General features: G+C 47.8%; 1 protein-coding gene across 1 annotated transcript in view; it reads right to left on the reverse strand.

The window, feature by feature from the left end:
- LOC119169223 (uncharacterized) overlaps positions 1–8001 on the reverse strand; it is a 139053-nt gene extending 131052 nt beyond the window's left edge. The window contains exons 1-2 of the mRNA XM_075881557.1: positions 7733–8001; positions 4211–4339 (exon numbers count right to left, since the gene is read on the reverse strand). Of these exons, the coding sequence (XP_075737672.1) occupies positions 4211–4339; positions 7733–7787 (184 nt within the window). The 5' untranslated portion in view covers positions 7788–8001. The remainder of the gene's footprint in view (positions 1–4210; positions 4340–7732) is intronic.
- Positions 8002–14042: the final 6041 nt, after the last annotated feature.

Below are 14042 nucleotides of genomic sequence, written 5' to 3' on the forward strand. Positions count from 1 at the left end.
CCAGCTGGGGATCTCGTGCACCCAAATCTGAGCACACGGGCCTACAGCATTTTCGGCTCGATCGAAAATGCAACCGCCGCAGCCGGGATCCGAGCGGGACAATTAGCCTGCAATTTTTGCAAGGCTAGATCTACCGGCAAACGATATACTGATGATTACTATAAAGCGCTGAAGCTGCATACGTCTGCGTTGTAACTTTAACCTATCTAGTTGCGCTAATCCACGTAATCTTGAACCAACTGTCCCGTTACTCAACCCTCGCTCTGTATAACAAGATGTTATCGGTGGGTGCTTGGCTCTTTTGTGCTCTGGAACACCCTTTAGAAAAAATTCAGCGACGACTGCGAAACCACCTAGTGCGAAGCCGGGTCACAACTGCGTTTTTATGCAAGACAAACTTCAAAGCACCTTTTTTTCATATCTTTTTGAACATTGACCTAACGAAGTTTTCTTTCCTTTTAAAAAAGTTTCCCTGGCAAAATTTTTGGCCCCTTTAGAAGACAATGTACGTCATTTTTATGTTAGGAACGCCGTAAGCTCCAGTAGATGCCGTCAGAATCTATGCCATCATGGCGATCGGTGCGGGAACTTCAAGGTGGTGGCGCCATCCACATTTTCTTTCTGTGCTCTTTCTCACTTGTTAAAGGGGCCCTGCAAAACTTTGAGCATGGTCAGAAAACGCTGCTGATCGGTAGTAGAGGCTACCTACAACACGCGAGCCAAACATTATAGTGCAGCACGCGGCCTGTAGTTCACAATAAATTATCGAAGTCAGCTAAAAATTGTTTTCTATTCTTTCAACAAATCACGGAATATGCCCAAAAATCACGCGTAGCAAGCCCATCTATCAGCCATTGGCTGATTTGAACGCGGCGCGCTCGCTCGTTGCAGAGATCACCACGCGAGGCCGCTATTTGTCTGCGCTGTGCGCGCGATCACACTGACAAAGCCGCGCATTAAAAAAACAGAAAAAGGGCTCAAGGTCACGAGGCATGCGTGACGTTTTTCTGTGGGCCTGCCATCCCTCCCTGCTTAGTTTCCAGTGCTTTCTTCGGGATGAAAGAAGAGAGAATGCGATTGCAGCATGTGACAAATCTTCGTAACTCCGCTTGCAGGACGGATTCTTCAAACTTTCGCGGCGTTGTTATCTATTGTTAGTCGATCTATTGTTAAGTCATTGTTTCTTTTTGGTGTTGCTCGAAGTGACGTGCAAAAAAATCAGCACGCGTATTTCAGAGAGCTTCAACCAAACACGGGAAATTCAGACATTCAGCCTCTCTTAGAATGATTGCTCTTCCTATTGAGAAGCAGTGCTGTCTCGAACAGCTTACCTTTAATGTGGCAGGTATGTTTGTGTCAGTTACTAAATAATTTTCCTTGCGTGTTTTCGTGTAATGTGTGCCACGCTGTCTTTTAAAACCTTAGTGGGCTATACTTGCACAGCAGTCTACTTCTTTGCCGTGAATGCAATCTTGAGAGAACTTGTCCAGTACTTCAGTAAGCTTCCGTCTGGGGTATTCTGAGTCTTCGAATAGTCTGACAATAGTGATTGTTGTCAGTGCTCTGGTTAATATTTTTCGATTTTGGATGCCCCTACCACCGCAAGCTGTTTCGGGCCACTTGCCTTCGCTTTTGGCAGGTGTAAGTAAACTTTTCAGCGTGCAATCAAATCGGACATGAAAATGATGCCGGATGAAGCACAACTGAATAGGACAAGCGTGACGATAGGGCTTGTCCTGTTCAGTGGGACTTCTTTCTGCGTCGTTCTTGTGCGAGATAACTGAATACAGGGACAGCGCAACCTACAAGTAGTTACTTCGTAACTACGGAAGCGAAAAACAAGGACAGAAAAGAGCGCTGACTTTCCTGTCTGTCCTTGTTTTTCGCTTCCGTAGTTACGAAGTAACTACTTGTAGGTTGCGCTGTCCCTGCATTCAGTTATGTCCTACCAACTTGCCCAAGCTTCCACACGTTCTTGTGCGGCTCGGAAGTATGCTGCAAAGTTCGGCACTGCTCAACAAAGTAGCTCCTTTCCTGGCTTTTTTGCTGGCTGTTTTTTTTTTCATTTAAATGCCCCGTTGATTTTCGGGAGCGATGAATCAAACTGCACAGTATAAAGTAACAAACGTGATGTAAGCGCGTGCACGCGCTTACGTCTTGACTGCTCTTGGCGGTGAGTGACAGCTTAAAAGCCAGCGACAACCAATGGATCTACCGTGGTATCCATGGTGGCTAATCGGGGACATGAGTACCATGGTCTAAATCAAAGAGTTATATAAATGCTTGTGCCAGCTATATTTCCTCGTGTGTGTGTGTGTGTGTGTGTGTGTTCTTTTTTGTTTGTTTGTTTGTTCGTTTGTAAGCTTTCCTTTTAGTGACATCAGCAGCTATCTCGACTTAAAAACCAGTTGAATAGGCTATACAAAAACACACCTCTGCGTCGCTAGGATGGAAACCTATAGACGTCATGACAAGTTGACTCTTCGACCCTAACATCACCTCTCAACGAAAGCTTTATGTTTCAAATGTAGACAAAGACGCAGGGTGAAAGTGCATCAGACGATGAAGGCAGAAAAGAAACTTGCCACTCACTTGCGCTGACTTACAACATCCCCTTTTGTAAGCCAGCGCTCGCGTATTAAGCCTCTTCGTCTACTTTTGCGCATTCACACTCCTTCATGTCAAGCCAATGAGCCACGATGAGCGAAAAAAAAATAATTTTTTCAACAAGCCAAGCATTTATACATTAGCACAGCACAAGATTGAATGCGGGTTCGGACTACGTTTAAGGCACTGTGGAATACTATTCCAATTGTTCAGGTTTTACGTCCCAAAACCACGATATGATCACGCGGAAAGCCCTATACTGGAGAGCTTGGGAAGTGGTACTAGCCGACTGGCGCGGGGTTTCCATTGCGCCTTCTCTGAAGCCAAATGAAGTTTTCATCATCATCGCCTGGGGTTATTTAACGTGCGGCTAAATCTATGCACACGGAGCTCTCGCATTTCGCCTCCACTGAAATGTGGCCGCCACTGCCTGGATTCGAACCCGCGACCTTCAGGGCAGCAAAAACGCACCATAATCATTAGGGCGGGTGCTCTCTTGAAGAGGCGAAGGGGAGTTGGATGGTGGTTTGACGAGTAGAACCTGAATTCTTAGGTCACCATTGCTGCTTCCTGGTGTGTTCCCGCGTGTCCTCAAGGCACTTTATCTTCTGTAGCGACAGCTATCATTCATGGTTGTCACGTGACAGGCTTCCCTTTCTTTTTCCTTTCTCTTCATCTTCTTTCTTCATTGTATTATGGTGACCTTGTACATTAGTACCTATGTTTAAGGAAGAGCACTACCTCCTTTTTGATGGTGTACAGAAAAGGTAGAGTGGAGAAGATTCTTCATCACAGTTTTTCATTTCCCTCTCTCTCTCATCTTGTCTAACGGCTAGGATGTGATCATTTATTCAAGCGCGTTGCTAGAGGCCGCAGAGCAGTGAGTGGGGGTGTGGCAGTGGCACACGCCTCAGCGACAGCCTGTCTCCTTGGCCTTGGAGAGAGATTCTTCTCTCTCGCTTTTGTTGCTTTATTTTTGCTTTCACAAATGCGCCCTGCAGCCCTCCCTGCGCTGAGAATCAATCTATATACAGCCTAGCATCGCCTATAGCTATAGAGCCTAGCACTGACTTAGAAGCAACCTAGAAACAATCTGCATCACCTAGATTAGGCCTACAAACAACCTCGAAGCAACCAGACAAGTCGTCAGAATCGCCAGTTTCGTTGTTTCACGGCTTGCGCGGCTCAATGCAAGCTTTCCTTCTTTTTCAGCGCTTTATGCAGCGTGACGTTGTCGTAGTGTGTAAGAATGCAATCGCCATGTGCTCCATGGTTTTCCTTTATGACGCTGCGATTATGGCACGCTTACATCACACGCTACCAATAATGTGCAGGTCGTGTCACTCCCGTCAAACTCCTTGCCTACCATATACTAATCACACCTGAACTTCAACGCATACCCTATTTGGGACCCTTATCAATGTAACACCCTTAAAAAAAGAATGACAGCGTCTCTTATCTGCGCATACGCCTCAGACGGCTAAAACCACGTTAAAGACATCCTCTTCTTTTCGATCTCAGTCAATGTATTGATGCCCGCTTGCTTACCTCATAAAGCTTTCTGCGCACCACCTGTTTGAGGACAACTAAAATGGACACTTACCACCAATGTTTACATGAAAACACTCCACTTGGGCTGCCGCACGGAAACCTTGAGTATAGAAGACTCCTGTGCGGGTTGGTGTCATACTTTTTGTGGTCGGTGTCCATTTTAATACCACACAAGACTTCCCTGCGGGATCAAGAATGTATTGCTTTTATGTGAACGTTCGTGGTCGGCGTGCATTTTAATTGTAATCGCGTCTTTTCCCGGCCAAACAGATTTCCGTCTTGCTCTCGACTTCACCTCATCTGTTTGTGTCAGACTTGTGGACGTTATAGAATATGAGGAATGAGTTACAATTAAGCGTCATTAAAATGTAATTGATTATAGTGAGAATACAAAATCATGCCAGCTGGGTTCATTTACTAATTTCGTCTGGCTTTTATGTACCGAAATGCCTTGTGAAAGGGAAATGTTAATTATATGAATTTGTTTAACCTGCATCGTCGCGAAATTATATAGCACAAGACATACAGATCTTTGGTTGGCACATTTTTGTCGTACTAACTACGGGCAGCAATTGATACCGTATCGTATTGCCTTAAATACACATAGAATAAACCTGGACAACATGTCTCCTCACTCTTTATTCACACATTTCATTTCGCTTGATCCCGCCGTGTAATTCCAGCAGAACATAAATATGTGAGCATATACCAAATGTACATATGCGTTTACCTGTTTATATTGAGTTTGTTATGGCCATTACGTTTTCTTTTCTTTATTTGGTTGCGATTGTTTCATTGCCACATATTTTTTTCTAAATTATTTTGTGCATATCTTATTAATGTCGTGGCGTAGCGTTGCTACATTCATAAAAAAAGAAGTCCTTTTACTTTATGCACCCCTACACTACTGCATTTACACTTATGCAATGTGCCTTAGATTATCGTTAGCATGCCATGTACCTTTAGTCAGTGCTACACTGACTATCGAACTGTAACACAAGGAGGCCGGGCTTAGTCAAGCTGCACTAAGGCAGCTTTTTTCCACAACCCTCTTTCTCCTTGCTGAGATGAAATAAAGTTTTGAATTGAATTACAGCACCAGGCTTACTGTTCGCAATTACGGAAACGTAATCGATTACTTTTACGTTATACTTTCCTTAAAAATTATATTCCCGTAGTAACTTAACGCAAATTCACTCAAACTGCAACAAAGAGCGAGGACTGAAGGTTTACGTAACACGTGAAGGTTACGAAGTTAATGTGGCTTTTCTAAACAGGAGTTGTTTTTCAAAAGTATTCACCACTGATTGTTCCATGTTACTTCGATATGAGGCAAGCTGGTATACACCGAACACTCTCTCAAATGCTTGCGCTGGAGTGAAGGGTGGTTGTGTAACGTGTGGGAACACCTTGAGCACCAGGTCGTAGTTGCGCAGTACTTCGATGCTACTGCCAACCAAGCCTCGCGCTTCGCTGCTGCTGGCGCTCGGATAAGTCACGGCACACGAGAAAACGTGAAAAAAATAGGCCCTGTAGCAACGCCTCGTCTTACAGCAGCGGTTCCGAATCTTTCGGGACTAGAATTGCTTTAAAAGGCTTCGTGATCTAATTTTGGAAGAGCAAAAAAAAAGTAATTGATTACCGGTAATCAATTACAAGAAAACTTAATTCCATTTCCCAAAACGTTAAACTTTCGAAATAGATTATACTACAAGATTTCAAGAAAATGTAACATATTACAAGTTATCCATCGATTGCTTCTAAGGCGTTATACGTACAACTGTGGTTTTCGCAACGCCTATAGGTGATCGGCCCGCCTTCGCCAAGTGACGACCTCATGGAATGACGTCACGTTATGTGACGCCACAATGACGAAGCGGATTTTGGAATATGTGACGTCATGTGGGGACATCTTCGCGTAACGATTTCTCTTTTCTTTTTTGCGTTACATGTGTTGGCACGCCAATGCGGGAAACCCAAGGACGATTTTAGCATTTGATGAGGTACCTAATGCTTAGCTGAGGCATCTAAGAAACTGGCTTTTAAAGAAAGCCTCTGAGAAATTGTGCAAAATCGCGAACAGTATTAATATTTTCAGGTCACATTATACAAGTCAAGTGTTACTGAAATAAAATCTCGCCGTAATCTCGATAGGCTTTTATCGCACCGCCAGCTTACCTGTTCTACCAGTTATATCGCGCATCCCCTCGTACTCTCACAATCGAGACAAGCCATCCTCGCTCGACCGACTGTACATGAACCACGGAAAAGCTGCGTCTGCGTTGACTGCTCGTACCACTGCGCATGTTACGTTTATCAATTTTTTTTTCAAGATAGCGCAAGACTGGATATGGCCTTCCTCTTGAACAATGACGTGCACCAGTCCAGCATAAGCAACTTCAAAGTAGCAATCATGGACTGCTTTCAAGCTAAGTAACACATTTAACTATTTTGTATTAGACCATCCTTCATGTAAAACTGGGGCCTTCGAGGCATTATAAAACATCAAATAACTAAAGAAACTCTCCAAGTACATTTCCGACAGTGACCGTACTGCGTTTCCGAAGGTCTTCAACTTGCTTTTAAGATGCCCCGCCACGGTGGTCTAGTGGCTAAGGTACTCGGCTGCTGACCCGCAGGTCGCGGGATCAAATCCCGGCTGTGGCAGCTGCATTTCCGATGGAAGCGGAAATGTTGTAGGCCCGTGTACTCAGATTTGGGTGCACGTGAAAGAACCCCAGGTGGTCGAAAATTCCGGAGCCCTCCACATACGGTGTCTCTCATAATCATATGGTGGTTTTGGGACGTTAAACCCCACAAATCAATTAACTTGCTTTTAAAACGCGAAAAAAATTATGCATCTAACGTACTCCTTGCTGCAAGAAACGCATTTTAATTGAAATTACTATGTCTCGGCGCTGAGGTTTTGTCATACCCGAGATAGTCCTACTAATGTATACCTGCCGTGGTTTTACGTCCCAAAGCCTCGACATGACTATGGGACATGTCGTCGTGAAGGGCTCCGAACGTTTCGACCACCGGGCGTCCTTTAACGGGCACCGTAGTCTTAGTCGCGCCAGCATTTTCGCCTCCGACGAAAATGAGACCGCCGCCGTGGCTCTGCAGGGTCGAACCCACACTCTTTGAATCTGCAGCCGAGCACCGTAAGCGAAATATTAGGGAGTTTTAGAATAGCGCACCGCAAGCCCTTGCGGTGCGGTCGCTGCCACTGCGCATGCGTCGTAACGCGAGTCGGCGTTCGCGGACCGCACGCAAAAAATCCGAAATTGCGTGCAGTGATAGCGGCCCGCAAGTGGCCCGCAAGCACTGGTTTCGAGGCTACGGGCGGTGATGGCGGCCCGCATGTGGCCTGCAAGCGCTGGTTTCGAGGCTATGGTGTCGCTGCGATCGTGCGTTGCGGATCGCAGCAGGGCTATGGTGGCTAGAAGGGCAAACCATAGCAGGGCAAACGCTATTCTAACTCATATGGTGCTCGCAACGCCCGCAGCGCTCGCAAGCGGTATTCTAAAACTCCCTATTAATGGACGAGATGGTGATAATTGATTTTGCTTACCTCGTGTAACAGATATCCTTCCGTACTCATTGGTCTTCGAAATTTCGTGAATCATGGACGCCTCTGTTGTGTGCTTCGCTGTAATACATAGTGAACAAGCAGCGCAAAAGACAGACACACATACACAACATGGAACAGGTCGGCGATGCCTTGTGCCCGTGTCTTTTACGCTACCTGTTGATTATGAATGCCTACGCATTCGCCTGAATTTCCGTCAAAGCTGCGCGCAACGTCAAGTTCCTCGGTGAACCGCAGAGCCATCGCTGAGCTACACTTTCTCAGTGAACCGGAGGGCGCAGCCAGAAAATCTTTTCGGGTGATGGTGGGTGTCGTCCGGCGCTTATCTGGCAGATCAGATAAACGAAGCATTGGCTTCAGACTTCATGCGGTGGTGGCTAACAATGCGCAGACCTCGAGATCTATTCCTTTTTTTTTTTGGTCGTGTAAAAATGCGTATTACGTACGTGTGTTTTTGTTAGCATATATGCGTGCGCATGGGGGTGGGGGGTGACAGAGGGCGGCCGCACACCCTATAGTTACCGAAAGAGGGGAGGGCACAAAGTCAGCTTCCATGCCACGACCAGACTCGACTCCTTCTCCGGCGCTCCCGCGTGCGGAAGGAGCGTCGAGTCCGGCCGTGACCCCGCTGAGCACGCCTATGCTTGCGAGGGCCGGCGTTTACCTGCCGCTTCTTTCAAAAGAGGCCATGTAGATCTGGTGACAATCTGGTTCAAAAATCAAAGCGACTTTAGCACAGCTTTCGATATATACGTTCTAAAGGAGCCCTACTGTCACACCGGTCCCGTTAATTAGGGAGGCGATCGCCAGGCTAATTCCAAGAGCCGAAGTATCGGCCCCCCGAACCGCACCACGAAAGCGTGGACAATTTAGAAGTGGTCCTTATTGGTGCGCCAGCAGACGCCGGCGGTGGCCCAAAGAACAAGTCAGAGCCGAGAGTTGATAAACAAACAAAATTATATTCTCAATAATGGCAGATCAGAAAAACAATACACCAATATGCTCACTCCACAATAGCCGAGTACAATATGTCACCAATCAATCAACACACTACACAGTACAATTAGCCACACTCGAACAACGGACACAGACAACAGTACACACTACAATGCAGTCGCATGCATTGAACAACCAAGACCCTTAAAGACTAAAAAGATAGAAAACCTATTCAGTCCAAAGTCCTTGGAACAAAAGTCTGAATGATACTCTTCCGAGAATCACTCACTCAAAGTCCAGCGTTGTTGTCGTTCCGCTGCCCCCTGAAGTTTCTCTTCCAGGAAACCTCCCGTCTTCAATTGGCCACTCTTTAAACTTCAACTTCTTCGCCGGAACACGTCGGCTTCACACCCGCAGCTGTTGCCACGGGTCTTCGCTCGAAAGCGGTCAACACACGCTCTTGCCTGTAGCCCGAGCCTTCACCCCTCAGGTGGAAATCCTCTTCATCTCCGGCTTCGTCCCTACGGACCAAAACCTTCGCCGACTACACGGCGGAATCCCTACGCGCTCTGGCGCTCACTTCCGTCTCCTCCTGCTTTCTCATCTCGGCTGCTCGGTTAAATACCTTGCGCGCGGCATTCCAGACGCTTCTCGTCATTTCGTCGGCGCGATACGCAGCGAAAGCTGGGAAGAGGGCGAGACGGTTGGAATGCCCTCTCCGGCCGATGAGTCAACTCGGTATGACCACGCCCCTTTCGTTCTGGAAAAATCGAGTGCTTGCTCGGCCGCCGTTGTGAGGTGAGGAGGTTCGTCGTGAAGCCACGCTTCTGCGGGGAGAGCGCGCGCCCGGGGAGCCTTGGACGTTTGCCTCTTTTTTTTTTCTTTTTGACCTCGCGGCGTTTCTCCCGCCCGTTATCGCAAGAATTGGGTGGCGCGCCCATTTTTAGCGCTCGTTCTGTGACACTGCCCCCCACTTTAAGAATATTATCTCATAATATTCAAAACCACACAAACGAGCGCGAACAGTCACCACACACTCTCACAGACTGTAACACCATCCGTCGCTCATGAGACTTCACATTCACAATAGATCACTTAATACAATTGTACATTGTAATTCAATTACACAACACGTGAAAACACAACCACAAGCACATGAGTACAACACTCCACCACACATTCCCAATAATACAAATGTACTAAGTTCTCTCATTACAACAATGGTACAATACTATACATCACATCACAGCACAACACTTCGACACTTGTGACACAGGATAACACAACATTAACACAACATATGGCACTCAGCACTGCCCAACACATTCAGATTCGACCTCAGCACTTATCCTGAGTACTTCGAGCAGCGCTTGCGCCCCTTTTTGCGGTGCTCGCTCGATCTTTTCTTGTGTTTCCACGTTCTTTTTCGGCGAGCCCTTTCCAACGACGATATCTGAGGCGTCGTCTCAGCCATCGTTGTCTCTTCCGACACCGCTAACGCGTCATTACATTCGACGGGTCCTGTCTGTTTATTTACCCGCTTGATCATGCCTCTACATTTTTCCCGGCTGGCCAACTCCGTCTCCTTTACACTGTCGGTCGGTTGAGGTCGTGCCGACGTAAGTCCGGTTGCTCGGCCCGTGAACTGATTCGACACGATCGTCTTCTCCTTCGCTGTCTCTTGCGCCGCAGCTTCACCTTGGGCTCTAGTGAGATCCGTCACGGGATGTTCCTCCACTGTATCTCGCGGCCGCTGTGTTGGCGATGGCTCTATCTTCGGGTCTTCTCCCAAACATTCTGGATCACTTGGCCCTCGCGCCCCGTCGATGTTTCCGATGACAAGGTCATACAGGGGGGTCGTCATGCATAAAGCAGTAACCTTCCCGCTGAAGTACGGGGTTTCAACCTCAATTTCTGCTTCGGGAAGCAGCCGAACTGTACGGTCAATTAGGCAAACCGGTTTCGTTCTGCCTGTCAACTCACTTTCCCGTACCAAATTTCTCCGCACGATAACAGTGGAACTGCCGGTATCTCTTAACACCGTAATCTTTTTGCCCGCAACTTTTCCAGGCAGCGTTGGCATTCCTTTCGTAACACCGGTTGGCTGTTTTGACATTACAGCACCCACAATAGGAATTTTCTCCCCATTCTTCAACTCTACGAATCCATCAGTGACGGCATTATTATCAGATTTCGGTGCTGCTTGCCCACAGGATACCTGGTGAGTTTGACTCGCTCCGTTTCGACATGCATCTGCTTTGTGCCCAGTCTGACCACACTTAAAACATTTTACTACCGTAGGGTTCCTAAAGATCGTTCGACAGTTTTTCGCGCGATGACCCACTCGGTTACACAGAAAACATCGCGGAATGCTCTCTGGTGCACGCTTCTTTTCTTCAGGAGCCAATTTCTTCGAATCATCGGGACAATCCTTCTTGACCTTGGCCAAATTAGTGCCACCTTGCGCTTCCAAGAATTGATCAGCCAATTCAAGCATGTCTTCAAGTGAGTCAGCCTTCCTCTCTTTCAAGTACAGCGACAGGCTTGGGTGGCAACTAGTAAGAAATTGTTCTCTAATTAGGAGCTCTCTAAGCTTATCGTACTCCTGTGCTGTCCCTGAAAGTTCAATCCATCTGTCGAAATAATGGCAAAGTCGGGCGGCATACTGCGTAGCCGTCTCCCCATCAGCTGGCTTTCCTGTCCGAAATCTGTCCCGGAATCCTTCTACAGTAAATCTAAATCGCTTCAGCAAAGCAGCTTTCACCTTGGCATAGTTGGCTGCATCGGTCGGCGTCAGCCTACCGTACACACTGAGCGCTTCACCACTCAAGCAAGTACTCAAAGCAGTTGCCCATTGCTGTTCTGGCCAATTCTGGCTCCTCGCAATCGTCTCAAATCTGTGGAGGTACGCGTCTAGGTCGTCCTTCCTTTCATCAAACGCTACGAGCAGCTTGCTTGGGTTCAAGCGGAAGCCATGATCTTCCCGTTCGCTGCTTTCAACTCTAGCTTGGACGGGGGTTTCACTTCGCTGTTGCAAACGGAGCCGCTCGAGTTCCATCTCGTGCTGCCGCTGCCGTTCCCTTTCTTCTCCTTCTTCGTTCAGCTGTCGCTCCTTTGCCTCTCTTTCTTCTCTCGCCCTTTCAGCTGCCAACCTCTCTCTCTCCAACTCAGCTGCTTTTTCTTCCTTGGCTCTCTCAGCTGCCAACCTCTCTCTCTCCACCGCCTCTTTCTCCTTCTGGCTTACCCATTTCCGTAGTTCGGCGCCAGAAAGACCCATCTTCTCACCAAGAGCGACTAACTTTTCGAGATCCATGGTGTCTCGCAACTCGCAAATAAAACCTTGCCGCGTGCAAAAAGTATCTGCCTAAATCAGTCTATCGGAACACTCCCCTGCACTCGTTAACGAGAACACTGAACAACACACAAAATCGTTCCGATAGCAGTATCAACAATTCGAGGCTCTTTCTCACTTCTTTGGACACACTGTGCACCAAAAGGTCCTGTCGCGGACGCCAGATTAATTGTCACACCGGTCCCGTTAATTAAGGAGGCGATCGCCAGGCTAATTCCAAGAGCCGAAGTATCGGCCCCCCGAACCGCACCACGAAAGCGTGGACAATTTAGAAGTGGTCCTTATTGGTGCGCCAGCAGACGCCGGCGGTGGCCCAAAGAACAAGTCAGAGCCGAGAGTTGATAAACAAACAAAATTATATTCTCAATAATGGCAGATCAGAAAAACAATACACCAATATGCTCACTCCACAATAGCCGAGTACAATATGTCACCAATCAATCAACACACTACACAGTACAATTAGCCACACTCGAACAACGGACACAGACAACAGTACACACTACAATGCAGTCGCATGCATTGAACAACCAAGACCCTTAAAGACTAAAGAGATAGAAAACCTATTCAGTCCAAAGTCCTTGGAACAAAAGTCTGAATGATACTCTTCCGAGAATCACTCACTCAAAGTCCAGCGTTGTTGTCGTTCCGCTGGCCCCTGAAGTTTCTCTTCCAGGAAACCTCCCGTCTTCAATTGGCCACTCTTTAAACTTCAACTTCTTCGCCGGAACACGTCGGCTTCACACCCGCAGCTGTTGCCACGGGTCTTCGCTCGAAAGCGGTCAACACACGCTCTTGCCTGTAGCCCGAGCCTTCACCCCTCAGGTGGAAATCCTCTTCATCTCCGGCTTCGTCCCTACGGACCAAAACCTTCGCCGACTACACGGCGGAATCCCTACGCGCTCTGGCGCTCACTTCCGTCTCCTCCTGCTTTCTCATCTCGGCTGCTCGGTTAAATACCTTGCGCGCGGCATTCCAGACGCTCTCGTCATTTCGTCGGCGCGATACGCAGCGAAAGCTGGGAAGAGGGCGAGATGGTTGGAATGCCCTCTCCGGCCGATGAGTCAACTCGGTATGACCACGCCCCTTTCGTTCTGGAAAAATCGAGTGCTTGCTCGGCCGCCGTTGTGAGGTGAGGAGGTTCGTCGTGAAGCCACGCTTCTGCGGGGAGAGCGCGCGCCCGGGGAGCCTTGGACGTTTGCCTCTTTTTTTTTTCTTTTTGACCTCGCGGCGTTTCTCCCGCCCGTTATCGCAAGAATTGGGTGGCGCGCCCATTTTTAGCGCTCGTTCTGTGACACCTACAGCCAATCTAAAAAAAAAAATTTAACGCAAGTGCTCCGACGTGTTGTAGAATTAATTATGAACAATGACTGATTAATTGATATGTGGGTTTAACGTCCCAAAACCACCATATGATTATGAGAGACGCCGTAGTGGAGGGCTCCGGAAATTTAGACCACCTGGGGTTCTTTAACGTGCTCCCAAATCTGAGCACATGGGCCCACAACATTTCCGCCTCAATCGGAAATGCAGCCGCCGCAGTCGGGATTCGACCCCGCGACCTGCGGGTCAGCAGCCGAGTACCTTAGCCACTAGACCACCGCGGCGGGGCTAATTATGAACAATGTTGGCGTCACATTAAAAAGTCACAGTTTCGTCAAAATGGCGAAGCAATGAATGTGATAGCAACATATTCGAATGTGATAGCAACATATTCGAAGGCTAGCATTTTTAGGAGCAATATTGATTGTAGCAAACATGCGCTTGCTAATCAACCAAGTTTCCTTCGGCGCGGTCACAGTAGATGACCACAACAAAGCTCCTGCGCAGTGACTGCGTTGATGAGAAGCGCCTTCCGTGGGCAGCGCATGCTGGTATTAAGGGCTATACGTCGTGTGTCACCACTGGAGGCAGTTTTTTATGTTTAGAGCGACGGCCAGGTACACTCGTCTTGATAACGCAGCCCGTAGAAGCTCCCGCCTGCTGTGGCGGCATTAGCTGCGA

This window comes from Rhipicephalus microplus, chromosome 2 (genome assembly GCF_043290135.1).
Source record: "Rhipicephalus microplus isolate Deutch F79 chromosome 2, USDA_Rmic, whole genome shotgun sequence".
In the NCBI taxonomy this organism is placed as follows: domain Eukaryota; kingdom Metazoa; phylum Arthropoda; class Arachnida; order Ixodida; family Ixodidae; genus Rhipicephalus; species Rhipicephalus microplus.